The sequence below is a fragment of the Anabas testudineus genome, chromosome 18, assembly GCF_900324465.2.
Source record: "Anabas testudineus chromosome 18, fAnaTes1.2, whole genome shotgun sequence".
Lineage (NCBI taxonomy): Eukaryota > Metazoa > Chordata > Actinopteri > Anabantiformes > Anabantidae > Anabas > Anabas testudineus.
In genome coordinates this window covers 17,906,256-17,933,070 of record NC_046627.1, presented here as the reverse complement: position 1 = coordinate 17,933,070, position 26,815 = coordinate 17,906,256, and the positions used below count along the sequence as shown (strand labels likewise).

At 42.2% G+C, this 26,815-nt stretch overlaps 4 protein-coding genes and 1 pseudogene across 5 annotated transcripts; 2 read left to right on the top strand and 3 right to left on the bottom strand.

Moving 5' to 3' along the window:
- Positions 1 to 1,219: 1,219 nt before the first annotated feature.
- On the bottom strand, positions 1,220 to 5,254 carry lrfn4b (leucine rich repeat and fibronectin type III domain containing 4b). The gene is given in 5 exon segments (XM_033326716.1): positions 1,220 to 1,417; positions 1,419 to 1,986; positions 1,989 to 3,299; positions 3,474 to 3,524; positions 3,607 to 5,254. Coding segments are annotated over 3 exon segments (1,806 nt in total). The 5' UTR covers positions 3,058 to 3,299; positions 3,474 to 3,524; positions 3,607 to 5,254; the 3' UTR covers positions 1,220 to 1,248.
- A 98-nt stretch (positions 5,255 to 5,352) lies between these two features.
- On the bottom strand, positions 5,353 to 8,461 carry LOC117153103 (transmembrane protein 272-like). The gene is made up of 5 exons (XM_033326717.1): positions 8,353 to 8,461; positions 7,357 to 7,441; positions 7,191 to 7,241; positions 6,896 to 7,108; positions 5,353 to 6,255 (listed from the first exon to the last, which is right to left on the bottom strand). The coding sequence occupies exons 2-5, from the start codon at positions 7,415 to 7,417 to the stop codon at positions 6,047 to 6,049; spliced, it is 534 nt and encodes a 177-aa protein (XP_033182608.1). The 5' UTR covers positions 7,418 to 7,441; positions 8,353 to 8,461; the 3' UTR covers positions 5,353 to 6,046.
- A 573-nt stretch (positions 8,462 to 9,034) lies between these two features.
- On the bottom strand, positions 9,035 to 18,122 carry LOC113157139 (calpain-5-like). Of its 2 annotated transcripts, none has more exons than XM_026352430.1 (14): positions 17,963 to 18,122; positions 17,232 to 17,345; positions 15,384 to 15,569; positions 12,609 to 12,740; positions 12,294 to 12,505; positions 11,975 to 12,167; positions 11,696 to 11,889; positions 11,265 to 11,342; positions 10,745 to 11,159; positions 10,538 to 10,660; positions 10,264 to 10,460; positions 9,856 to 9,974; positions 9,566 to 9,702; positions 9,035 to 9,461 (listed from the first exon to the last, which is right to left on the bottom strand). In XM_026352430.1, the coding sequence occupies exons 3-14, from the start codon at positions 15,546 to 15,548 to the stop codon at positions 9,285 to 9,287; spliced, it is 2,142 nt and encodes a 713-aa protein (XP_026208215.1). In that variant the 5' UTR covers positions 15,549 to 15,569; positions 17,232 to 17,345; positions 17,963 to 18,122; the 3' UTR covers positions 9,035 to 9,284. The 2 variants fall into 2 exon arrangements, with proteins under 2 accessions (XP_026208215.1, XP_026208217.1); XM_026352432.1 differs by having other exon boundaries at positions 17,243 to 17,345.
- Positions 18,123 to 19,104: 982 nt separating this feature from the next.
- Positions 19,105 to 21,342, top strand: cnpy4 (canopy FGF signaling regulator 4). Its single transcript, XM_026353120.1, has 6 exons — positions 19,105 to 19,288; positions 19,461 to 19,587; positions 19,701 to 19,797; positions 20,005 to 20,127; positions 20,305 to 20,422; positions 20,724 to 21,342. Exons 1-6 carry the CDS (start codon positions 19,204 to 19,206, stop codon positions 20,873 to 20,875), a joined length of 702 nt encoding a protein of 233 aa, XP_026208905.1. The 5' UTR covers positions 19,105 to 19,203; the 3' UTR covers positions 20,876 to 21,342.
- A 329-nt stretch (positions 21,343 to 21,671) lies between these two features.
- Positions 21,672 to 23,162, top strand: LOC113157758 (annotated as a pseudogene).
- The last annotated feature ends 3,653 nt before the right edge of the window (positions 23,163 to 26,815 follow it).

Sequence of the window (26,815 nt, the reverse complement as noted above, 5' to 3'; positions counted from 1 at the left end):
GTGATGACAGGTGAAGGGTTGTCCTCGCCTTCTTCATCATCCCCGGTCGGGGCAAGCGGGTGGTAGGGTGGAAGCCGGTCCCGGTGCAGCACCACCCTCCGACTCCGACCCCGACCACACATCTGAACCCGAAAGACCACCTCCGAGAGCCGTTCCACCACCTCCCCCCGCCGCTGCCAATGGTTGCAGAGCTTCGGTGAGATCCCTCTCTTTCTCACCCGCCAGTACACCCACACTTTGTCTCCGCCCCTGGCAGCGAGCATCATACGCTCTGTTTGACCCCAGCGTCCTTCTGTGCGCTTCGGGTCAAATCATGCACTAGTCTGAGTCTCTCTCTCTCAGGCGCCTGTAATAGTACATCTCTGCTAAAGGTCCATCCACCAGCCCCCCGCTGTTCCATGGACCAGTTGGAGGGCCTCGGGCTGCAGGGCGCGAGGAACCAGAAGCTGCAGCCTGTCTGACCCCTGGTCTGGCGCTGGCCAACGTCAGTACAACATGCCGTCGTGAAGCTCCAAGTTGCCCCACTGGCAGTGGAGGACCTTCACCTCAGGCTCCTCTGCAGACACTGCTGGCCAGTCTGGACGCTGCTGAGCTTCCATCCAGCCTCTCATCATTTACAGCACAGGATCGGCCCCCTGGTGATGGCGTAACTGTTCCCCAGTGAACAGCTGCTCTGCCTCTGCACTGTCGACTCCTAGGCGGGCGGTGGATGCCTCCGGTCCCCGCTCCCGCTCCTCCCGACGCTGGCAGTGACGACAATTTGAATATACTCCAACAAGGTTTTAAAACCAGCACCTCGAAATAACAATCAAAGACATGAAGCTACAATTGTGTTAAATAAGTTGGAAACATAGAAAGTTCTCAAAGGTTTAAGACTGATGGATATGTGCACATGGCTGCTCATTACAGTAATTTAATCCTGGCTGTTAATGCTGTCACACTTTATCCCTGAATTCAATGTCATGCTATTTTTAACTATGAGAGTCCAAACCAATAGAGAAGTTCCTTTATGATTTCTTCACAAGAGGTTTGACCACATTTCCAGCGAAGCCAGTTTAACAGTAGCAACGACAAGAAGAGACCTGCAGCATCACACGATAAAGAGGAAAACAAGAAGAGAAGTTGTGGAAAACTAAAACACGGACTGGTTTAGTCCCATTTTTAATTATTTCGTCACAACGTCAGCGACATTTTGATCTATTGCTGACTCTGTGGTGAATAACGAAATGGATAAATAACCTTTCCACTCTAAGAGTAAAGCAAATAAGGTTTGCACAGGATCGGCACAGGATCGGCTCCCTGGTGATGGCGTAACTGTTCCCCAGTGAACAGCTGCTTCCTCGCCACCTGACCCTCAGGCTGCCGGAAGTTGAGCAGCCAAGTGAGAGACGCATGGTCAGTGGCAGAGTGAACCTTTGCCAAGCAGGTAGGGTCTGTAGTGCCGCATAGCCAGTACCACGGCCAGCAACTCCCGCCTGGTCACGCAGTAATTGCGCTCTGCTCGGTTCAGACTGCAGCTGTAGAAAGCCACCGCTCTCTCACCTGCCTCACCCCCCTGGGAGAGGACGGCTCCGACCCCCACATTGCTGGCATCGGTGTCGAGGATGAAGGGCTGCTGATCGGGGAGGGCCAGGACCGGAGCGTCGACCAAGGCTGCCTTCAGCTGCTGGAAGGCAGTAGTGCAGGCGATGGACCACTCGAACCGCTTGCCCTTCTCTGTCAGCCGATGCAGTGGGCTGGCGATAGTGGCGAAGCCCCGGACAAACCTCCGGTAATAGGAGGCTAGCCCCAGGAAACTCCTCAGCTCGCTGGCGGTGGTGGCCGTCGGCCAGTCCCGGACTGCAGATACCTTGGCCGGATCTGTGGACACCCCGTGTGTGCTGACCACGTGCACCAGGAACGCCGTTTCTCTGGCCAGCAGATTGCACTTTGCCGGGTTCAGCCGAAGCCCAGCCTGACGGGTGACAGTGAAAACCTCCCGCAACTCTCAAAGTCTCTGGCGTGCACTAGTAGATCATCCAGATACACCACACAGCGGCTCTGGGGAATGTCTTTCAGCACCCGCTCCATGAGGCGCTCAAAGGTGGTGGGGGCGTTATACAGTCCAAAGGGCTTCATCCAGAACTGCCACAGTCCCTGGCCGATGGTGAAAGCCGTTTTGGCTCGAGCCTCTGGCGCCAGCTCCACTTGCCAGTAGCCGCTCCTCAGGTCCAGGGAGCTGAACCAACACGACCCCGCCACGTAATCCAGAGCGTCATCGATGCGGGGTAGTGGATAAGAGTCTTTTAGAGTGACAGCGTTAAGGCCTCTGTCGTCCACACAGAGCCGCCAGCCACCCCCTTTCTTCCTCACCATCACCACCGGGGCCGCCCAGGGGCTGTCCGACGGCTCGATGATGCCGTTCGCGGTCATGGCGGTGATCAGCTCCGCTGCCGCTTGGCGCCTGGAGAGAGGCAGGCGGTGGGGTCGCAGGCGGATGGGCTGGGCCTCACCTGTGTTGATGCGGTGTTGCACCAGCCCTGTTCTGGTGCAATCTTCATCACTTGCAGCAAAAATGTCCACAAACTCCGCTAACAACTGCTGTAGCTGCTCTCTCTGCTGTTCTCCCAGATGTGCGCCGCTCCGCTGATCCAGCTCCCTCACAGCGTCGGCGGTCTCCGTTGTCGGGATGCTGGCTGAGGGAGGTGAAGGCTTGAGTGCGTTGGTCTCAGCGCGCCGACGAGCCCGGCGTCCCCGGGGTTTGATGCTCTCTCCCTGGCCCGACTGAAGTGGCACGAGCCCCGACACGTCAACAAGCGCACCCCAGCGGGTGAGCAGGTCCAGGCCGATGATGCAGTTGTCGCGGATGTCCTGAAGCCAAAACTCATGGCTCACCTCTTGCTCCCCCACAGTGACCTGCAGCGTCGTTTCCTTGGCTTCACAGTTTTTTCCCCAGTAACAGTCATTAATTCTGTTGCAGTGGGGGTCCACCCCTCCGAGAGTGGACCGGTTGTCCCCGGGAGAAACCCCCGTCGCAGCAAGCAGATGGTGGACCCCGTATCCACTAGGGCCCAACATTGCTGGTTCTCTATAACGCAGTCCACATACAGTCCTTTAATAAACCCACAGCCCACTGTGTGAAAGTTCCCGGAGAGGGGTGTGTCTGAATGGAGTGTGAGTCCCCTCACTCCGCTGCCGTTTCCCTGCGGTGACCCGGCCTTAGCTTTCTTAATCACAAGCAAAATGTCCCAGTTCACCACAGCGGAAACAGCCGCTGTCCTTCCGGCGCGGGAATTGCCAGTCATTCTCAAAGGTGATTCCTGTGGGTATGAGGACAAAGATAAAGAGGATCACTTCACCTGAAAAGAAATTATTTTACATACTGATTAGATTTCACAATTCTGGTTGTCTGGTGTGTTTTTGGCACAGAAAATAAATCCATAAGAATACAACCTGAACACATCTACTTGAAGGCAACTACATTTGCCACTTACCAACAATCACCTGAGCAGCGATTATGAAGAAGACAATCACCACACTGAATGCTGAGGGATGACACAAGTGACACCGTAAGTCAGCTGTAGATGTCTTCAGCTCAATATAACTATGATTTTGCTTCTCACTTACCTATAATTAGTGTTGGAAGTAAATTAGTGAGTCGGGATCTTTGGCATTGTTAGCATCATAAACCTTCACTACATATAGATGCAGAAACAGACAGCTGTTGATATTATTTGTTGGGTACATTGAACTAAAGCTGAGTCACCTTTAAAATCTCCTGCAGGCGTTACAGTACCTCTCAGATATTTGGCCTCCTCTTGTGGTGTGTGTGTTAACTTCTTGTTTTGAGGTCTTTCTGAAGGAAATGAGGAATAGAGACGTCCAGATTTCTGGATTTATCTGTGATTGTAACACTACAGCTTGTGATTTAGCTTTTTAATTGTCTCATGTTTGTTTATAAACTGCTTAAGCGCCTCCATCTCTAGACGTTTTTAACTATTGAGCAGTGACAACTAGTGGTTCCAGCTAAGCTAAGCTAAGCTAAGCTAACCAGCTGGGGGCTGTGCTCTGTCATAAAAAAGAAAAGCAGAGACAGTAGTGGTTTGTTGATCTATGACCTCTGCTTCTGTTTTGCAACAACAACATATTTCTAAAATATCGTACCAGGCTTTGCTTAATGACTCACTGAGAAAAAAAAAAAAAGCCAAAGCAGCTTTCACTTCATGTACCAGCAGCACTTTCAGTTTTGACTCACCATTGTAGTTTCAGAGCCGGTAATAAAAATGTACATTCAACATTTTGTTATCTTTATTTACTCTAGGTAGTGTCTCTGACCTGCTGGCTACAGAGCAGCTCCACTGGAGAAGGTGGGTTTAAAGGTCTTGCTTGAGGAAACCACAGTAGGTCTAATAAGAAAGGGGCAAGTGTTCACTTTCCACCACTGCTCCAGTAAAGATGAATTCTCCATAATTAGGTGTACACAGAGTTAGAGGAGTTATTTTATGGGTTGTAGATCAATTCAGATTCTCCCATCTTTCACCTATAAATGGGATTTTCTCTGTCATGTGATATAACAGCTGGTTGGTCTTTACAGTTCCCATTTTATCTTCCCAAGACTCAAGTTTTTTTTCTTCTTAAGTAAATTCTTAGTCATGGCTTCATTAAACCATCAAGAAATCAGCAAAAGCAAACAAAACATCAGAGAGACAAAAACAACAAGAAGGGAGGTGTCATCAGCAGACAGGTACCACAAACGGGAGCTGGGCTGCTGCACAAACATCGCAAAGAGTGAGAGGAGATAAGAGATTGGTGCATATACTGGGTGACTAATGAGAGAATGAGGGGCAGGTGTACAGGTGCATGTGGGGATCAGGTGGTAAATGACAGCATCTACAAATACGAGCTGGTTGGAGGTTTGTGAAGTGACAAACTAATCAAAATAACAGATTCACATTCTCAATCAGCCGGTGCAGATAAAATGTAGGAAGCATGGTTGTCGCTCGACATCAATGCTGCTCTGTATCTAATGATCGTGAACATTAATTCAACGCAGGCTTATTATTCTCCAAAACAGAAATCAATGCACTTTTCAGGCCTAAAAATCAGGCCGATAACTAGTCAGGTAACTAAAACGCAAACCTGTTTGTCACAAAGTTGAATGTGTAGAGGCATAAGGAGGACATCTAGTGGCTTGTACATGCTATTGCTGGTGTTTCATTATGAATGACTGATGAATGAACTCCTGCACTGCTACGGTTTGTCAGGAGTCGAGCTCCACGTGTTCAGACTTATACATAAAATGCAGTGACAGTGAGCTTTGTAGATAAATGAAAGTTCCAGCTTCTTTGTTTGTAGACGTAAACCACTGCACCATATGTCAAAGTTTTTTTATATAGAATAATGATGAAAGAAATTGTTATATATGTTATATATCACAGGAAATTTATCAATTTACTTTTCAAGCATCCAGGTATAACTACCAAGCAGTCCAAGACATGTTATTATTGCATCCTCTACTCTGTACAAAGTCCTGGCCCAACATGTAAACACTATATCTCATATATCGTTAGGAAAAGCAGTTAGAGAAAAATTCCTACACACATAACACACCACAGCTTCTGCAGAGGTAGAAAAGTCTGAGCGGTGAGAATACACTTACAGACATTCTTTATAATCAGCATTAGAAATATCCAGTCCTATACTTGTACCTGCTGGCACCTTAGGAGGATGCTACTGCAACACAAGAGAGGCGTTTAAATGAAACATATTCAGCTTGTGTTGTTGAGTATGAACTATTAACTGGACATTTCACCTATGACAAGTTTATTTAACTCTATACTTCTCATTTCTTTTAATAATGTGAGTTTGAAGGTAAATGACAAAAAAAAAGTGCTCTCTGTCTTCTCTTTCCATGCTCTCATGTTTGAAAGAGAAAGGTGCTGCACGTATAAATAGTGCATATTACTCATTGTTTGATATACAAAAGAAAAGTGCTGTTCATGCAGTGACAGCTGACAGCCTCAGCAGAAAACTTGTGTGCGTCCCCCCTCCTTTTCTGTCGGAGTAACTACACGTCATCGTCGGGATCGGCTCGGCCACACAGGTAGAAGCAGAAGAGGACGCAGAAGCCGCATAAAAAGAAGAGACCCAAGAGGATGTAGACAAGGGTGGTGCTCCAGAAGGCAAACAGGTAGAGCGTCTTGTTGCAGTAGGGGTCCACATTTGTTGTGTTCTTGTTATAGTTGGGCTCATAAATAGAGTAGATCCACACGTTACCTAGAAAAAGAAGGATAAGGAAAGGAGAGGAAAGGAAAGGACACATTAAAGACACATTTACAAATTTGCTGCATAAACAATGAGTGAAGCAAAACATTCAAATATCCATGTGATTTTAGTAGAAACATTTCAGTGATTCATGTGAACAGCTGCATTAAGAAAATGTTTCTACACATAGTGACAGAGCTCCTGCAGCCACAGACACAGAAGTTTGCTATGTGTAAAAAGCTACTTTAAAGATGGAGGAAGCTCTTAATTGTTTTTTGGCATGTGCCTTTTGTTTTTATGGTATCTCCTCTGGTAAAGTGGTCAGAGAGGAATTATTATTGCTTTTCAATTAAGCAAAGCTACAGAGGTTTTAACACACCGCCAACTGGATCCTGTTTTTATTTATCTATTGTGGACAAAGCTGATGTGTTAATTCTACAACTGGTGAATCTTAATGGACCAAGGGAGGCAAATTGGAGCCTTGAGAATCTCCACATGGGAGGGTGTTACATCAGAGATAATGTCTGCTTTAGGGAAATGATAACAAGGTGGAGGCAGAGAGTAGCTCTACCTCAGCTGATTCCTCTGTATTCAAGGGGACATTGTGGTGGATTATTATATTAAAAAAGAAAAAAGCCAGTTGACAACTCACCAGCGATGAACCAGCAGAAGAGGAAGAAGGAAGTCAATGAATTCCAGATAACGCTGATTCTACTGAGGGGGCTGGAGTTAGTGGAGTCATTGTTGGTCTCCTGAGTGCAGGGGAGGCAGGAGAGCACCGACAACACAAGGCCAAACACCCCCCCCACTATCAGATAGATGGGGATTAAGTATTGCCGTGGACAGTCGTGGAGATACACCGATCCTGTGGGACGAAGCGGTGACGGCGGGATGTTAGTCAGGCTGAGGAAGCAACTTATTCAAGTGTCGAAATAGTTTAGACTCACCAATCGCAACCTGAGCAATGGGCAGGGCGCAGCAAATCAACTTTGACAACACTGAAAGAAAGAAAATGTGTTTAACTGGAAGCACAGACACCCGCAGCTTCTCCTTTGTACGTAACTTGAACAAGGTATGACAGAAATGCACATGACTCGGGCTGTGGGGCCTCACCTAGTGTCGGGGTGGATGGTTGAGTGCTGCGGATCCGTCGTATAAGACTAGTGTTTGACATGATGTCAGGAACGATGAGTGCAACCTGCAGAGGCACATGTATAGAGTGTTATACAATGTACAGAGAGAATAATGATAGATAAAATCATCAGCACTATACAATTTGAATATACTCCAACAAGGTTTTAAAACCAGCACCTCGAAATAACAATCAAAGACATGAAGCTACAATTGTGTTAAATAAGTTGGAAACATAGAAAGTTCTCAAAGGTTTAAGACTGATGGATATGTGCACATGGCTGCTCATTACAGTAATTTAATCCTGGCTGTTAATGCTGTCACACTTTATCCCTGAATTCAAACTTCATGCTATTATTAACTATGAGAGTCCAAACAAAATGGAGCCTTTCTAACTAATGCAATACAACAGGGCTCATCTCATTTAAGACACACAGTACAGTGGGTCTACATTTTACTTTCAAATGAATGTGGAGAAGTTCCTTTATGATTTCTTCACAAGAGGTTTGACCACATTCCCAGCAAAGCCAGTTTGACAGCATCACAGGACCAAGAGGAAAACAATAGGAGAAGTTGTGGAAAACTAAAACACGGACTGCTTTTGTCCCATTTTTAATTATTTCGTCACATAGTCAGCGACATTTTTGATCTATTGCTGACTCTGTGGTGAATAACGAATGGATAAATAACCTTTCCACTCTAAGAGTAAAGCAAATAACGCTCAGGTTTGTTTCACTTTAACAAATACTGAGTCACAAAATAGATGTTGACCAGAACAAACCCCGGCCTCGCTTTGTATTTCTCAAGTTTGCTACAGGTCCTGCGCCCCGCCCCGGTTTCACAAACTCCTCTTCAGCCGTCGGAGAAAGGGTTTCTATCTAAACACAGACGCACCGAGCGTCCGCGCCACTCGTGTGCGCAAATTTTGTGCCAAAGCGCGAATTCGCCGTGCGTAAAGTTGAACCCTCCGACACTTACCTTTATGTAAATCCGAGCTACCTCGCCTGTATCTCGACTCAGAGTCTCTGACAGCTGCGCCTCGACTGGTACCGAGCCTCCACCTCCCGGGAGCGCGCACGCAGGGAGGGACGCGTTCACGCTGAGGCAGGATTGTAAAGGCTGGAACGACTTGTTTGTTTAGTCCACTTCAAAATGCGATTGATCATCACTCCAATCTTGGATATGTAGAGTCGTAATAAAAATATGAAAAAGGGGAAGGAAAATAAATCCGTGCGCTCACATGATGGTTCAAGGAAGTAGCATGAAAACTAAACTTAATTTTCAAGAAGCTAAAACACATTTGAAAACTATCTAAGTGGCACAATATGCAGACTAGAATAAAATAGAGGACACGATAAAATATGAACACTCGGTTTAGTGGTTTGTGATCCTCCTCTGTCATAAGCAGCACTCACATACAACAGGCTCAGGAAGCTGATAAACAAATTGTTGAACAAGATTAAAGAACTTTTATCTCAAAATTTGCATCGTTTGCATTGAAACAGTGCAGACTCAGCTCTGCTCATATACAGTTGTAGCTGCTCTGCAATCTAGGTATTGTGTGGTGGTAATTTGTGAACCAGCAATAAAAAATAAATAACGTATTTAGTAAATGGACTTAAACAATGAATTATTTAATCTAATTAAAATGCCAACATAGTTCTGTAGATTTATTTTCAAGCATCAGCATCAACAACAGCAAGAATGTGCTACAAGTAATATACATTAATGAAGAAATAACGCTCACCTGTATAAGAAACAAGCAGGTCACCACACAACACGAGCAAAAATTGAAATTATATACATATATTTGTTTATAATTGTCAGTACACATACTGTATAAACACAGACCTTCTCAATGCCACTACAGCCCCTTATGTTTTTAAGAAGCGTCCAACCAGATGATGCTGTCACAAATCTGTAAGGCAGACGCTGGAGGATGTCTCAACGTAGATGTACCCTTGGTATCTTGAATGTGATTTGCCACCTCGTAGGGTCAACACATGGATCCGAGTCTTCTCGGACTGTCTCGTCTGGAATTGGGCCCCACCGAGCACCGTGTCCCTGAGCAGACCTCTGCTCCATAGCTGCACAGGACAGACATAAACTAGGATTGATAGGGTGTCTTTATTGTGTATGTGTGTATGTGTGTGTGTGTGTGGGTGGGTGAGGGAAAGTGATTGTTACAAACCTCAACAGAGATGTGTGCGTTGGGGTACCTCCTGTAGAAGATGGCTCTGAGGTTGAACTCAGGGTTTCTCTCCTGCTTGAACACACGGGTCCTTATGGTGTGGTTCTCACATCGCACTGTGGCGTAAACATCTGAAGCTGTGGATCAGAAGAACACACAAGATGATGGTCTCAAGAAAGATGCAACCAAGCTCCAGCTTCTCACCGATCTAAATGCACACAATCCAGTTTTGTTGGGTGCTTTGACTGTTCTTCTCATGATGCAGGGTGTGATATGGTATGCTGGGTTACCTGTTTCTTTAGGAGGGCAGAGTGCTGAAGCCCCACGGAGATGGATTGTGGTCACTACGGAGGGTTGAGGTAGAAAACACTGGAAGACAGAAGGAGGTGGCAAATCCTCCCTCAGTTCCCTTCATGACAAGAAATAAAACAATGAAAAGTCATTTCAGAGAACAAAGGACTGAACCAGTAATTTGTATTTCAGCCTTAAGAACATAAGTAAACAAATCTGTGTCAATGAACTAATACGAATGAACAATCACTAAGTTTTTGGAGATTCTGCTTGTAGATATGTGTATTATCACTTTTATTTATTCATATATGTACATTTATTTATATATATATATATATATATATATATATATATATATATATATATATATTTATATATATAATTTGACAGGAACACCTGTCACACACCTGAGTTGGACATGGGAATGAGAGAAGAGTCTTAACAAAAAGCGTCCTGTGGCTCCTGGCAGAAAGGTGGTGGGAAGTATAACGTAGCGGCCTGGATCCAGAGTCCCTCTCAGTGTAACACTGCGGGAGTCCATGTAGACGGAGCTGGCCGCTTGCTCCACTACACGCTGCACCCGGCTGCAGCGATTCACCTCCACCTGTGGATGATGAGAATGGATGTTTTACGTTGCTAAAATCATAATCGTGTGCCACTTGTTTCCACGTCACTACTCACCTTTAGCACCTCAAAGCCGATAGGCAGGTTCTCTCCTCCTCCTTCCTTCCTCTGTATCCTTCTGTCCTCCTGCTGCAGACAGATCAGCACCTCTTGCTGTTTGCCTTTTACCTCAAACATAAACTAAACGACACACAGACAGGAAGAAAAAACAAGCTTATGTTTATAATCATTGCTCTCATCCAAAGACGTCCACATCAGGTTTACCTGCGGATTGTGCAGGAAAGTGTCCCTGTGGTTGATACATCCTCCACATCGACTCCTCTTGTCCTCCTGGGCCTCCCAACTTCCACTTTCCTCTTCCTTTGTCAATTTATTTCTCGTCTTGTCTTTCCGACACGTTTCTTCTCTCTGTCCCTTCTGCTGACTCTCTCCAAGTTGGGCCTCCTTCCACTTCCCTTGCTGGTTGGTCCCTCCAGGTTTGATATTGGTTTTACCGAGGCTCAGCGTATGGTCACTCTTGAGGGTAGAAGAGGGAGATGCAGGAGTGCTGGGAGCTGGAGCCCACTCCCCATTGCAGCGCACTTCTCTCCAGTGAGATACTGGCCACAGCAGAGCTCTCTCCACCAGGCGGCACACCACCACATCTGTGAAGTAGCGACAGAAATCTTCGAAATCCATCCTGAGGAAGAAAGAATGAGCAGGAAATTGTTATGTGCATTAAAAAGAGCAGACAACGGGCAACTGTTACCTATTTTTATAATCCAAATAACAACAGCCAATTTACCAGAACTCCCCGACGTCTCGAACAATGAGGCCCATCTTCTCTCTATCTGTGCGAGTCATCTGTTGCCACTGCTGTGACCTGCAGAGGGCGTAAAAGGACGTAAGGATGTAAAAGTGCAGTGCAGAGCTGTGAGTTCCAACACACTGGAAATGACGTGAGAAATGCAAGTGGTGTTAAAACTTCAGGAAAAGTTTATTGGTCTATTTTGGCCATTTTTCTTAATATAAACAGCAGATGTAATTTAGTGAAAATGTCAGATATTGTCCCACCAGGTTCCAGTGGAGTTGTAAAATGTTGTAAAACACACAGACACTGTTAAATGTCAGCAGAGACTTTCCCACATTCCCACAGTACCTGCAAAACACGTGATGCACTGAGCAGTCAGACATGTGGCAGATGACGTCACTACAAAGGGCTCAAAGGGGCCTCACCTCTGGCTCCAGGCACCCGTCCAGTCTGTGGTCCCCCATGGGTTCCTCATGCGTACCATGAAGAGTCTGGGCATCCCACCGGTCTTCAGAAACTTCTCCCCCACCCTCATCTTCCTCACTGCTGTGATTCCATAAGCGTGGCCTCGCACCAGTCCACAGTCCAGCACCGACTCTACCGTCTCCCCCTCCGCTGGCTGAGAAACACAAATGACGTGTATCATATCTCAGTTGCCCTATTTCTTGGATAGTTCTTTAAGTTACAGAGATACTAGGTCCTACCCGTATAGAGCAGGTGATGAGGGCTTTACGTTCATGGGCCTTGGCTAAAGTCTGATAAAAAGTCCTCCTCTGGTCACTGTACAGACTGAGGGCCTCACGATCCAGAGTGAGAGGCTCTGAAACCCCACCAGTGAAGTCAATCAGAGCTTCTGCTGTGTTTCCTCCTTCCAGGGCCTCATAGCAGCCATTTAGCCTAAAAGAATGGTAGACATGCAGCAGTGTGGCTCACTCATGTGTTTTAATAGTTTATGAATGACAATCGGGCACCGATTTTCCAGGCTTGATCAGATATCACCCAGGTTTTTGCCTTGTCACTCACTTGGCGTAGGCCTTCTCCAACAGGGCACTCCAAAACTCTCTAGGAGTGGCTGAACGACAAAACAGCAGCACTCCGTCCCTGTTCACAGGCAGGCGATCGTCAACAACTACATCCATCCATCTGCCAAGGCGCCAGAATCGGAAATGGAAGATGCCTGCGTACAGGTCCGGGCGCTTTGGGTTCCACTCTTGAGCCATATGGTCGGGTATCACCTGGAAGAAGGAGAAGAGGATAACGTGACGAAAGGAAAGGAGGATGGTAAGAAAGTAGGAAAGTGGAAAAAAAGTAAAGGAGGAACAGACACAAATACACAACCTTCTTCCACAGAGATGGCTCAGATGCCAAACAGGAAATGGCGGCCACCATCCAGCAGTTGCCCAGACTGCCTTGGTGTAAGTCACGAGTGCTGATGCCATCAACAAACAAACGAGGGTCTTTACATATCTCCTGGAGGCCAATAATGAGAAAGAGAGATTGAGTTTGTCATAACAACACACATCAAACCTCAGCTGAACTCATTTTTAACAAACAGCAAGCTTACTAATAATGAGTAAGATTGATTTCACCTTCAAGTTCAGTCAGTTATCTTTGTGGTGAAGGGTCTACAATCATTTATAATCGTGAGCCAAGTACTTACCACATTCTCAGTCTAGCAAGGTGGGCACCATGAGGGGGCTGTGCCACCCCTGGCTGCCCCTGGCCCTGCTCCTGGATATCAAATAATGACCACTGAATGGAGTGTTAAAAGTTAAACCAGCTGTGTTGAGCAGGTAGTGCACAGTGAGCTACTAGACAGCTGCCTGCTGCACCTTTACACAGTACTGATGGGAGCTGTGGGTCTGAAAAATCACACAGTGTTCTGTAGAGCTGAAGGGAGCAGCACAGATGGTTGATAAATATCAGCAGGTTCATCACTAGCAGCAACTTTCCCACAGTAATTTGACCTGTTATTTGTTTAAATTATTAATTATTATGGCAGCTTTTCATTCCAGTAATGTGGGATGAACTATGTGATTAATTACTGCAGTGGCTGGCGATGTCACGGTGTTTTTATGAGGCCTGTGAGCTGGTTCTGAGAGTCAGGGCTCTGCTGAGGAGACAGATCGTGTCCGTGCGGACCTGCTGATCTCAGTTTGGACAAAGTCAGGTAACTGTAGAAGTGCTGCTGGACACACACACACACATGCAGTACGGTTACGCATTCAGTGGTCACAACCTCTTCGGATGTAACTCTAGAAAAGACACAAGCGTCTAAAGATGATATTATGTTTATAACAGATGAGCAGATGAGGTCGACTAGATTGTGAACGGCACAGTTATGTCAGCAAATGGGAAGTGAGTTTGGTGTTGTTGTGTGTCAGCAGAGTGAGGTGACAGATGTCACCCTATCATCCAACTCCTGCGTGATACATGCTTTAAATACCTGAATGAAGCATTAGGAACACAATACCATTAACCCTTTCTCTTCACACTGACTCAGCAGGTTGAACGGCAGCATGGAGTTTCACATTGGCCCACATGCTAAATGACCCCCATGAACTAATGACCGCGCTACAAAGATATTTATGAATTTGGAATGAAAATATGGAAAACAGCATTAAAAATTAGGATACTTAGCAGTTTTATGAGTGAAATATTTGGCCATTATCGCTGGACACAAGACTAGAGCTGCTGCACAGTCGATGTGAAGATCTGGAGTATTTTGAAATTTACAGACTTGAACATTGGGTTTTTGTTTGTATTGTTTGTCTTCAGTTGCTAAATAAAGTAAGTTAATTATTTTATTATTATTCAACTTCCTGGTTTTCCAGGATCTGATCTTTCCTAAAGTCAGACAGGACATTTCCTCTCTTTATAAAAAACACACATTAAACATGCAGAGTGATGGTGGAAAAAGTAAGTGAAACACTGTTTTGATAACCGACCTGCACAACGTCCAGGAGGAATTTTTGACCATGCTTCAGCTCAGACATATTCTCAGCACATCCAGTGTGAACAGCATGTCCATTGGATTGAGGCCTGAGCTCTGACTGGTGGTTCTGTAGTAGATTCACGTTGAGGTTTAGGGTCATGCTGCATCGCCCAGCTTCTTCTCAGCTTCAGCTTGTGGACAGCCACCCTGCCATTGTACTGTGAGATACCTCGATAAGCTCCAGAGGCAGCGAAGCAGCTACAAATCACGATGAGTTTTGGGGATGATGTTTTCATGTGTGTACACGGTTCTTTTTTTACAACATACACAGTGCTGCAAACAATTCAACTTTAGTTTCATCAACCCGAGTCAGAGCCCAGACCTTAATCCAATGACAGTAAGAGTAATTAAAACCAGACTTCCTAAATACATGAGCTGAAGCATTTCTTTGAAGAATGGTCCTGGACATTGTGCAGGTCTAATCCACAGCAATCCGTAAACTAATATGTAAAAAAAATAATAAATAATAATAACAAAATGCTTGAGCTTGATTTCTTTTGTGATCTATCATGAATTTGTTCTAAAATAAAACTTCTATTCTTGACGTTATAATAATACTTTGTTTGGATAATCTATTCTATTACAAGTCCTTGCCTATAAACATTTGCTGTCCATTATATAATTTGATCTTGACTTCAACCTCTCATTTCACTGCTTTTATTTTAGTGTATTACTCCACCATTAGAGGCCATAAACACCTATACTTACACACAGCTACAGCCATCAACACTGAGCTAAAAACACTTGTGCTATTTAAATTGGCTGCTGCTTTTTCTAAACTCAACTGTGCTGTAAACACTCACACACACTAATATAGCAGTCTATCGGTAGCCCGGCCCGATAGACTGCTCCCTGTGGACTTTTCACTCCCTGACTACTCTCCTATAATAGAAAGTGCTTTAATCCCCCCAATCTGATGGAAGTGAGGCACACTGAGCTCGATTTACATGTAGTAGGAGTGGAGATATATTTATAAAATAAGTCCTAGAAGTTGTTTGAACTGTTTAAATGAGCATAAATGTGTAAAGGAACAATCTACTCATCCAGTACAGGGACTTTTCTGCCCATGACACATTCAGATCAACACTTGAGGCACCGCTCACCCCACATCCACTCACCCTCGGCCTCTTCCAGGTCAGTCCTGGAGGAGGCTCCCTCTTGTAGAACAGGGACTGGGCAGATGGGGGGAACAGGGGATCCTTGAAGAGCGTGCCTCTGCGCAGGCAGTACCGCCTCAGCTTGTGAAAGCTCTGACCCTGGAAGTCACTGACTCTCTCCAGCATTTTACTTTTGACAGGGGACGTCTGTGGAAGGAAAACAGAGGGATGACTTGTAATCAAAAATGGAGGATGTACAGTGTAGTTGAAGTCAAATATCAAAACAGCCTCTCCTCAACACTGAACATCTGTGTTTCTTATGATTTCATTAGTTTAGTTGGTTAATGGTGCAATATAATGTGTAATTACTCAAGTACAAAGTAAAGGTACTTTCAATTCAGAGCACATCTACAATTTACAATATATTATTGAAATTCAGTGGGAAATATTGATCAAGCAATAAGCGGTGGAGATGAAAAACACAGACATAGAGAGCATATAGTGTTAACTTCTGGGTTGTGCATTTTTTAAACAGCAGCAGAAGCTGCAGATCCTGCAGAGCTGTAAGGGTCAGGGCCGCTAAGGTAATGATACCGTTTTAGTCATTAGTGATATGAACTGGTGTGCATTGGTGTGTGAAGCGAATTCTGTGTCATTGATAGTACGCAAGGCTCTGTGTGTGTGTGTGTGTGTGTGTGTGGGTCTATAACAGGGTCAAGTCTCAGAGCCTTGCTGTGCACAGGGGAAACACAGAGATGAAACCTTGAGGTGTTTAAGACTGCAGATACCGAACAAGTCAAAATTATTAATTATCAAATTATGATTTGTTTTTTCTAATCAGCTTTATGCAGAGACACTCACAAAAAGCTGTGAAATAATACTTCAGTATAGAAATACTCTGTTACAAGTTAAAGTCCTGCATTTAAAATGTGAATCACGTGCAAATTTAAAGTACCAAAAGTCAATATACACACAAAATCACTCATTTTGGGTCTGTGGGTCTTAATTATTTTAACTGGAAAATAAAAAAAGGCTCTTCCTCTGTCCTAGTTCAATATTTTGTATAAGTAACCTAAATCTGCAAAACCAATTAATGAATAATAACATATTGTACAGTGACGGAATAAGTATTGATATATTAATAATAAATACAGCGTACAAATACTCCCAAGTAAAAAAAAAAAACTAAATGTACTTAACTTTGCAAAACTACATATCAAATACGATAACGTCTTTGTGCAGCAGGTATTGTAGCTTTAGGAAAGTACCTCAAAACTGTGCAGTTCTAAGTACAGTGTTTAAGTTAATGCACATATTCACATTTACTATCTTCTGAATTCCAGTGGATCAGTATTAATACAAAATAAACATTACTCTAATGTTTGCTAAAGTTGCTTTAAGTATTTTAAACTCTTCAACCTGAAAATGATGACGGATGTTTTTGCTTTTTTATCATTGATGTTTGTGGAGAAGTAGGTTTAGTTTGGTTCCATTTCAGCAAACATATTTAGGTTACATAATGTCACCAGCGCTCGTATGTATCAGGTTTGTACAACTCCACCTGCTCAGTTTACAGCAGCAGTGAGTGCAACACATTCAAATCATCCTTTTAATAAGCATTTTAGATCTAAAACCTTTTGACAGCAGGCGAAAGGTTTTGTTGTCCAGTGTATTTAAAAGCCTGTCATGAGTCTGTGCCTCTGTTTATTGCCTGTTGTGTTTTCAGCGCTGGGGCTAAGTTGAGCCATGTGTTTACATTTTTTGATAAAGCAGTTCATCGTTCAATTATTTTGAGCCGCATGAGTGCAAAAGACGTCAGTCGTAGATAAACGTTAGTGATAAATCAAAGGAGAAGATAAAGTCTTTTACCTGTATTTTACCTTTCAGACAGGCCAGAGGCTTTTTCAGATGATTCCTTGAGTCCAGACAGTGGATCGAGGATCATGCCCTCCTTTGGTCATTTAGAAAATCCTTTAGGGAATCCTAATTTGTTAGAGATAACCATCACGACAGTTAAGTGGCCTGTGACCGCTGGTTTTTCCGTCTCTTCTTGGGCTCTGAGTCTGCTGCTAAAATTCAAATGGCTCAGCACTTTTCCATTTTCTATCACATACTCATCTAACATTAGTTTTGATAGAGTTAGAAGAGAAAACTAATGACACTGTAACAAATAAAACGCAAAAATAAAAACGTAAGCCTATAATAATGACAATAAGAGCTATTCTGGCAGCTCTGGCTGTGAGAGCCTCAAGCTTCCCGACAACATCCCTTATGTGTCTGTGTGTGTGTGTGTGTAGTAGCCTCTAGAGTTGTTGTGTGTGTCCATAGAGCTGTGACATGGGGAAGGGTGACACTAATAGAGCTGAGTGCCTGTGTAACTCTATCTCCCTCCATATAGACAATAGACAGACACTCGCACCAAATGACATAACACAGTTATAGCTCTGAACATCCTCACAACAGTTAAATATTACATTTACTGCATTTATTGCTGCGCTTCAGACACTTAAGATCATCTTCTGTGCAGTAAACTGTTGCTGGAGAACATGAAAATATGTGTTTTCTAGAAGTGTGTGTGTATATCTGTACATATCACTTACTGGTGCTTCTGCTCATCTGTTTAGTGACTGTGTGCATTCTGTCTTCTCTTCCTCTTCCTCGTACCTCAACACTTTTGTCTTCTCTCCTCATTTTAGCATGGCCTACGACTCCCTCTCGTCACCTTTTCTCTGTCTTGTGTTTTCTGTGTCTTCTCCTCTTCTCCTCTCTATCTTCTCCCTCACAGACTCCTGGAGTATCTGTTGCTGTTGAATGTGTCTCCCCTGACACCTGAGAAACCAAGAGGCCAGCACCTTCTATTTTAACTACTTCACTGCCAAATATGAAGTCAGGAACTCATATAGAGGGAAAGATGCAACACGTAAAATATGTTGACATGTAATGAAAGTAAAAAGCAATGTGACCATCATATATATGTAAAATATAAAGTATGTGTCAGTAGCAACAATGGCCATATTTTCATGTTGCTGGACTTTTTTCTTCTGCTCCTACGAGTTGCTACACATGTATCTGATAATGCAATAATTTTTTTTTTAAAATCAAATTAAGATGTTCATGTAAAAGAACACTTTTGTATGCTTTTTATTTCATTCCCCCTGATAAACAATGATTAGCAATTTGTGATTTGTGACAGTAAATTTACCCACAAAACTAAAACTGAATATGAATACTTGAATACTTAAAAACTGAATACTTGATTATAGCTGTAACTGATACTTTTATACCATATAAATGAATAGTAATATATAACGTAGCAATAGTTTCACAAGTGTTTTAAAGAATGAACATCAAATCTAAAAATATAAACATTAAATGGGCATTTTCTATAGTGTATATATGGCTCTGTATTGTACTGTATACTTAAAAACAAGTATTTCTGATACCTGTCAGCATATACATGTACAAATGCTTATGTATTAACAAAAATCAGATACATTATACAAAATATACAAAGAAAACAAGACAACAAAGAAATGGAGATAAAAAAGATGAATTATGAACATGGTTTCAAACAAGTGGCAGCTTTAAAAGTGATGACTTTTAATAAAAAAACTAAAGATGGAAGTGAAACACTTTCTGTTTTTAGAAATAGTGAGTTTGTGTTTTCTGCTATCGACACATCTTTCGTGAAACGAAAAGATCGGGCATCGACTGGTCGAGTCTAGGGGATAAACCACGCATGCGTACTCGCGCGTCACCGTCAAATATGTCGATGTGGCTCCTGTGAAATTAAACTTCAAACTTTAGGGCGACTGTAGGTTTACAAGAGCAAACTTTGACCATGAACGTTTTTATTTTGGCTTTTTTGGGTGCTTGCAGTTTAGTGATAGCAGACGAAGACGATAGACTGCCAAATAAATGCGAAGGTAGGCGGAGAAAGTGATGCTAGCTGTTACAGAAGATGCTAATATACTAGTGACAAGTTTACAGGAGCAGAAAAGTTATGGTGTTTGTTTAGAGTCATAATATTTGACATGCAGAAAGATAAATAAAAAAGAGAAAATACTTCTGACAGGTTTTGTTTTCCTTGTCTGTCAGTGTGTAAGTTCCTGACTATGGAGCTGCAGGAGGCTCTGGAGAAAAGTAGTCGCTCCAAAGAAGTCCTGGAGCTCGGAGAGGTGCTGGACACAGGGAAGAGGAGAAGGAAAATCAAGTACAACACCTCGTAAGTGAGCTCTGTCCCAGCGGGATATCTCTTTAAAATCAGCTGAGGTGTCTCATTCGTGTGTGTGTTTCTGTGAGACTGTGCTTTTAAACCTGTGGTTTGATTTATTTCAGGGAAACCCGGCTGACTGAGGCCATAGAGGACATATGTGAGCGCATCCTGCAGTATAATGTTCATGCAGAGAGACCAGGCAGCCTCCGATACGCCAAGGTACAGCTAGTCTGCCACTACCGGTTATTTGATCATGTGTGAACAATAATAGTGACCAGATTTGATCAAGTTCTTAAGACTAAAAGCAGAGATTGACCCAGAAACACATAAACATCTGTGAATTGTGAAACTTTTTCTAATGATTTGTAAACAATAACTTAAATTTGTGCAGTGGCCTGACAGCATATTGTTCTGTGCGCACTGCAGGGTGCCAGTCAGACCCTAACCACTCTGAAAAACCTGGTCCACAAAGGCGTTAAGGTGGATCTGGGAATGCCGTATGAGCTGTGGGACGAACCCTCGGTGGAGGTGTCTGACATGAAAAGACAGGTAGGGTTGTGTAAAGGTTTTAACACAATCATATTTTTTCCTGTGTTTTTAATTTATAATGATATATTAAACATTTAATGTGTTTTAATTAGAACTACTAGAATCCAGTAAAAATCTTGTGTTACATAGGATTAAACAAATATGTGGTAATGTACCTACAACGTTTGTTTTCCTCAGTGTGAGACGATGCTAGAGCAGTATGAGGACGTGGTGGAGGACTGGTACTTCCATCATCAGGACCAGCGGCTGGAGAACTTCCTCTGTGAAAACCACGTCCTCCAGACTTCAGATCGAGGTAACCCACACTGTAGCTAGATTCAAATGTCACATAGTTTACTGGAACAACTTTCTTAGCTTGACTGAAATGTTTCGTCCTGATTGGCTTTAACATCAATCGCTAGTATCGTTATTGTGAGAAGCATTATTTATAGTTGAAGTAATTGTTATTAAAGGTGTTTCAAATATAGCATGAACTCTGTGACCCACAGACAATGTAAATATACCTTTTTATGTAAATTCTAGTCCTTCAGCAGTAAACAAACTGTGCTGCTGAAACCTGCCTCTCCTCATGTTGTTTTTCCATCTCCCTTCCTCAGAATGTCTCAAGGAGGTGTGGAAAGGAGACACGGGGACTAAAGGAGGAGATAAGGAGGAGTCGGCGAGGAACGACGGTGCAGAGCAAGAGGGAGCAAATGACAGTGAGAAGAAGGAGGAAGAGCCAACGACACACGATGCTGGAGAGCTTTGAAAATAAGGTTTTCAAACTGGGAAATGCAGAAGACAACACAAAACCTCACTTTTAGATTGTGGTGGTGGACAGAAGAAAGAATATTTTAAAAACACGTTTACAGTCTTTTTTGTGGCAGAAAGCATTTTTCTGTTAACATGACTTGTGGTGCCAAATTTCGCTATAACTTGCATTAAGCCCTGAGAAGGTGCAAGATGATACTTTATACAGTTTAGTTAGAATCCTGTTGCACATTTATTTACATGGTTTCACCCTTTTAAAAACTGTTGCACCTTTTTAAACACTCATCTGTTTGGATCAAGGTTTGATACCTTCACTCTGAATAAGACTTTTCCAGTGTTACTTTGTGTGTGTACGCTGTTACAAATCTACTTTTTTTACATTATGTGGTACAAGTGAATGTTTGTTGTATCCCAAACTGCAATATGTAAGTTTTTTCATGTTGAATAAAATACTTTTTATAACAATATTGTTATTGTGAGTAGTAAATGTTATAATTTATTTTTAAACTGGTAGAGAGCAGGGATGTTGTAGATTTCTAATTAAGGAGGATTCCTCTCAGGTGTGGCCTTAGAGCAGTTTTAAATGCAACACCACAATGTCTGCTGCAGATGTTATTCTGTCTTTGTATATTCTGTTAGAATTAGTCACAGTTAATTGCTACAAATGAACAATAACTGCAGCCGGCGGTCGAGAAGTCAAAACCTTTGTGGTGAGATACCACGAGTACAGCATCGAGTCTACAAACGGGGAGTACGTCATCACAGCATCTCTGAGTGACTGTGGGAGTCAAGTGATGGTTGATGAGCCTCTCGATGACGAGTGTCAAGAGCAGAACAAGCGAATGTTGATTTTTAAAAAATGAGTTTGGAGAGCCAGAAAACCACAGTTACTACATGCTGCCATCTAGTGTGTCTTTCTGTTAGTGCTTTGCTTTTATGTTTGCTGTAGCTTACACACACTGATGTATTCAAAAACAACACTTATAGAGAGACGAATTGACATCCTGCAAATCGAGAGCAAAATTTGAGAGCGAGTCATAGAAGTGAAAGTGAGCTAGTGGAGAAAAAAGTGAAACTGATGCAAGATTAGGCTTTTTGTTAAGAGCGACACTGTACAGTTCAGCTCCAGCAGAAGATGTGTAGAGACAGGCGGGCTGGACATTTAAATAGTGGAGGTGTGAGGTAATCAGAGGGTGGAGGACTGTTTTTTTTAGACGTTAAGAATAAACAAGGGTCTAAACTTTGTATAGTGATGGATCATTTCGAAGTTTAGAATTTGGAATACTGACTGTACTGACGGTAACCTCTGCAGACACAGTCTGGCTGCTTTTATTATTCTCAGATAATCATAGCCAGCAGGGCCGTGTTTCATTTCATTATTTTTTTATTCTGCAGGAGAAACACAGTGCGCAGCAGAGCTCTGAAGCCAACCTGGAGTCCTGTGATCTCCGTCCAGTCCCCTCAACCTTGACTTTCACCGACTTGCGTGAGCTGGTTTAATGTTTAAGTTGTTTCTTTGACTTTAAGAACAATAGATTTGTCTTATCGCCACTAAAACAATAATACAATCAAGTCTTTTGGTTATTTTCCCATATAATTGCTCACAAACATTAGTAAAGATTCTTTTCAGATGACTGGAGCAGTGAGAGAAGGTCATCTGTTTACTTCCTGGGTGAAATGGTCAACATTGAAGCCTTTGTAGGTCATCATCATCATCATCATCTGCCTCTTCGTCTGTATGTCGACAGCTGTGTGGCTACTCTGAGCTCTGACGTAGCCCCTTACCCCAGACACCCTTTCATAGACCACCAGGGGTGAGTCCTGTGTCTTTAATGTCTGCAGCAGTTCCCCCAATTAATTTTCCAAAGCAAAACTACTTCCTTTGAACTCACTTTGGCCGGAAATATATCAGTTCCTGTGTCCGATGATTATAAAAGGTGCCCACATTACTGATGTAATAATAATTCTGAGGACAGAAGTTAACTCTGTGCTTTGCAGATGTTTTACAGACTCTAAGCTGAACAGCTCACGCTCTCGCCTCCTCCACATCCAACTCGCACCTTTTCTGTTCCACCAGGACCGCAGACACACTTTCAGCACTGAAGCTGCACATTTCTTGTCCTTTTAACTACATTTTGTGAAGATTAGCAAACACTGGTCTACATATCATGCTGTACTGTCTCATGTAGATCTATATAACATATTAGCTGGAAGAACCAGTTTCAAACAGGGACCCAGAGAAAAAGGCCTGTTCTTCCAGGAGTGGGAGGTTTGGCTTCTCATAACTCGTGTTTTATTGCTCATGTCTTTTCCCTTTATTTATTCTCCAGAACTCATGGGGTATTAATATATCACCACTAATATATTTAAATGATGATGATGACTGTGTCTGTGAAGCTTGGGACGGAGCTGAAGGAACAAAGCACTGCAGCACTGCAAAGTCGAGCCACAAGAGAGCGCAGAGGAGCAAAACAAAGCTCAGACCAAACTGTATTTACTCCAACACACCTGCTTTATGTGCATTGTTGAATGAATCTGAATGAAAGTCAACTGAAACTTGTGTTCTGATTAAATCGATTTTACCTTTCTGCTCCTGCAGAGCTGCACAGGGAAACCACTTTGCATCACTTGTTTTATGTACAGAGACCTGACACGGTTCTACTCTTTATAATAAATAAAAAAATTTGTGTTTTACATACTTTGTAACCACAATTTAAACATATCAAGGTGCTGGAGAGGCAAACAAAATTAGACTTTTAAAGTTAAAGCAAGTAAGGTCCAAGAGTGTGAAACGTTGTTTAAATTCACTTTTTTGTGTCTGTTTTTTTCAGGATTTCTTACAGTGAAGAGAAATAAGTCTAAATGAGTGCTTGTGTACTGATGTTTACATGTTGCTGGAGCTTTTGAACCTGCAGATGTTCTTTCTACATTTTATTTTATGAAACTCCACTATTTGAAATATTTTGTACCGGATATATATCTCCAAACACAAAACTCAGCCACCCGCCGTTTCCTCAACGCAGTAGTTAATGTATTTTTTGGACTTCTGGATTTTAAACAGTGATATCCATGGTTCCATCTTCAGGTCTCTCTGCAGATGTTCACCTCAGTCAGAGACTTCATCTTTGTTGTTTGCTTGATGCCACTGTTACCGTTAGTCTCAGGACTCATTAAAATCCTGCTTTGATTATTTGAGCTTTTAATTCATTTGTAAAGGTGGATTATGAACATAAACAAACAGAAGGTTGATCCTCATTCTAAAACTAGAATTGAATTTGCATGTATTGTGTCACAAAAAAAAACATGTTAGATTGTGGCTAAGTGCTTTGTTTTTTTTGATCTATATTCAATATACAACTTAGAACAAGATTAGAGATAAAGCAGCGAAAGGTTCACATGCTACAAAGGTCCCAGAGCATCTCAGCCCACATGGAATTTCTGGATTTCTAGCAGTTTCTCTCCTTTGAGGACAAATCATTGTTAAAACAATTGTATTCTGATCTCTTCTCTTGATAATTGATCCCTGAACACAGAAGGTTAAGTTGTGATTTATTGTTGAGTTTTCGTCTGCTCCCTATCTTCATCCAGAACCTGTCAACACTCACGCCAGAGACAGCGTGAGGGAAACGTGGAAAAACAAAAACATTGCATTTGGATTCATGGCAACCAGGATAATTTTCTGCTGCTATTTGTGCCAACAATGTTTTAGAGCCAAAGCACTTAGTGAATATTATTAATTTATTTTAAAAGACATTTTTCTTGTTACATGAAAACAAAAAACAGGTTGTTGTAATTACCGGAGAAGATACAATTTTTAAGAATTGTGATGAGATAATTATTTGGGCTTTGGTCTTGGCTTTTGCTTTACAGCTGTTATTTTTAAAACACATTTAAACACATAAGATTTGCAAGCTGCTTATCTAACTCTAAACTCACACACTCAATTGCGATAAAGCTGAATCTAATCTAATGTACACAACAGTGTCGTCTGCATACGCTCGCACTGCTGTAATAAACCATATAAACAGTAACTCTGTCTAATGGGAGGCGGTGATGTTACTACACTAACCAGCCGCTCCTCTCTTTAAAAAGGCATTAATATACATCTAGATAAATGTGCTCTTAACATTTAAAAACAAGGTTAACACAAGGTAACTTTTTTCAACTCACAATCTCAGTTCTTCATCATTTTCCATATATTTTCATTAAACAGGTGCTCATTACATTTAGTCTTGGACATTTTCTGGACCTTTGCACTAAAGCTTTATCTTAAAGACTTAATTGTACTTGCAAATGTGTTAAAAATGTCCTAAGATAGCACTTTATCACATTTTTGGCACCAAAACAAGCAATTAAAAGGAAATGTGTTGGCGTTTTTTGCTATAACCAAAAGAACAGTGTCCTATTGTAGTATTTCAACTGTTAAGAAAAGTCTAGTCCATCAAATGAGACACTTATGTATTGTGAAATCACCCCCTATTCTGTCACAGTGGCTTAAAGTTTAATTTTATAATTATACCTCTGTGATGTTTTGTTTATATGATTTTAGTCTCTTAGCAGACTTTTAGCTGCAGGGTGCAACACTTGGCAGAGCAAAGCACCTGTCATGGAACACCTAAAGTGTTTTATTAAGCATTTTCTTGCCTCGTTTTAGGGATGATTTCTGTTATCAGTTCGTATTTGTGTTCTTCAAATCATTCGTTAAATTGTACCATTTTACCTCCACCTCTGTCTCAACTGGCTAAAACCTCTAGCGTCTTTGTGTTTATGCATGCCAAAGTGCAACACTGAAGCACAAACGTGCTGTTTCACCCCTCAATTTTCTTTATTGTGTTTGTCCTGCGTCCAAGGATAGCATTTCTTAAGTGCATTGTAACTACTTGAAGCACACACACGTACTGAAACACACACATACACTCAGCACAGCACACCTGGGGAAACATTCCTCGAGGGAAGTCATCAATCAGTTTTATGGCTTTCTCTGGGAAAGTTTCCTCCTCTCCAATCAAGCGTCTTCCCTCCCTCTACCCTCCACCTCGATTCTTTCTTGTATTTCCATCTGCATCGGTTTTGCTTCACATCTGAGAACAATCGACCGCAGCCAATTAACTTCAACCATTTTTCCTATTCCACTGAGGGATAATTGGAGCAAAGTGGAGGGTGAGAGCTTTGCCCGGCTGATACGAGATAAGACTACTGCAACTGGCTTCTTTCCTCCCCATTCTCAATTTTCCCGCCATTGATAATAAACCTATAGGTGGAGAAACTGTACAGTGTAGAAAATAAAAAATTAAATAAAAGTCCCATTAAGTTATGAAATAAAACTAATAAACAATAAAATAGAATACAAACAAAGCACTTGTCATTTATGCAAATCAACCTGTTTTAAGGAAATTTATAGATTTAGTATTTTTTCTCTTAACAACAAACAACAAATACAGTAAAACTATCTCTTTTTAGACAAATTACACTCAGTGTGTGATGGAAAAATCTTTTCACTGTGCTTAAAGGCCTGAAAACCTTTTTTTTCCTCTTGTCTTCTTTGATTAGTGACAGGACATGAACATATTATTTTGTATAAAATTAAGAGCACTATCCTTATTTATAAATGCAACTTAAAGTCTTTTTATTTTATTTGTTTTTATTAAATGAAAATTATTTGGCTATTTTAGCCAGACACTTTAAGTAACTGTAAATACCGTGTAGTATTATCAACAGACTGTGTTTAAGTATTAACATTTAAAAGTACCTTAACAGGTGCTTATTATTTTTAGGGGACAATTAATATGAAAGCTGCAGCTGATCAACACAGAGTTAGTTTGATCCTGCTGTGTAGTTTAACACATGACTGTGTGGACAAAATCAGATTTTAAGAAAACTTCAGTAAAAAATGAAATTACCACAAAGTAAATATTACATTAAATATAAATAGTAAATG

Bases quoted from the DNA above. Each gene is read 5' to 3' on its own strand.
- LOC117153103 (XM_033326717.1), bottom strand. From the start codon at position 7,417: ATGTCAAACACTAGTCTTATACGACGGATCCGCAGCACTCAACCATCC. The intron at 7,109-7,190 runs GTGAGTCTAAAC...TTCGTCCCACAG, and splicing joins CATTGCTCAGGTTGCGATTG to GATCGGTGTATCTCCACGAC. The intron at 6,256-6,895 runs GTGAGTTGTCAA...TTCTTTTTCTAG, and splicing joins CTTCTGCTGGTTCATCGCTG to GTAACGTGTGGATCTACTCT.
- LOC113157139 (XM_026352430.1), bottom strand. From the start codon at position 15,548: ATGCTGGAGAGAGTCAGTGACTTCCAGGGTCAGAGCTTTCACAAGCTG. The intron at 12,741-15,383 runs GTGAGTGGATGT...ATTGGCCTCCAG, and splicing joins TGACCTGGAAGAGGCCGAGG to GAGATATGTAAAGACCCTCG. The intron at 11,160-11,264 runs GTAAATTGGCTG...TTTCTTCCTCAG, and splicing joins CGAGACGTCGGGGAGTTCTG to GATGGATTTCGAAGATTTCT.
- cnpy4 (XM_026353120.1), top strand. From the start codon at position 19,204: ATGAACGTTTTTATTTTGGCTTTTTTGGGTGCTTGCAGTTTAGTGATA. The intron at 19,588-19,700 runs GTAAGTGAGCTC...GATTTATTTCAG, and splicing joins AAAATCAAGTACAACACCTC to GGAAACCCGGCTGACTGAGG. The intron at 19,798-20,004 runs GTACAGCTAGTC...TGCGCACTGCAG, and splicing joins GCAGCCTCCGATACGCCAAG to GGTGCCAGTCAGACCCTAAC.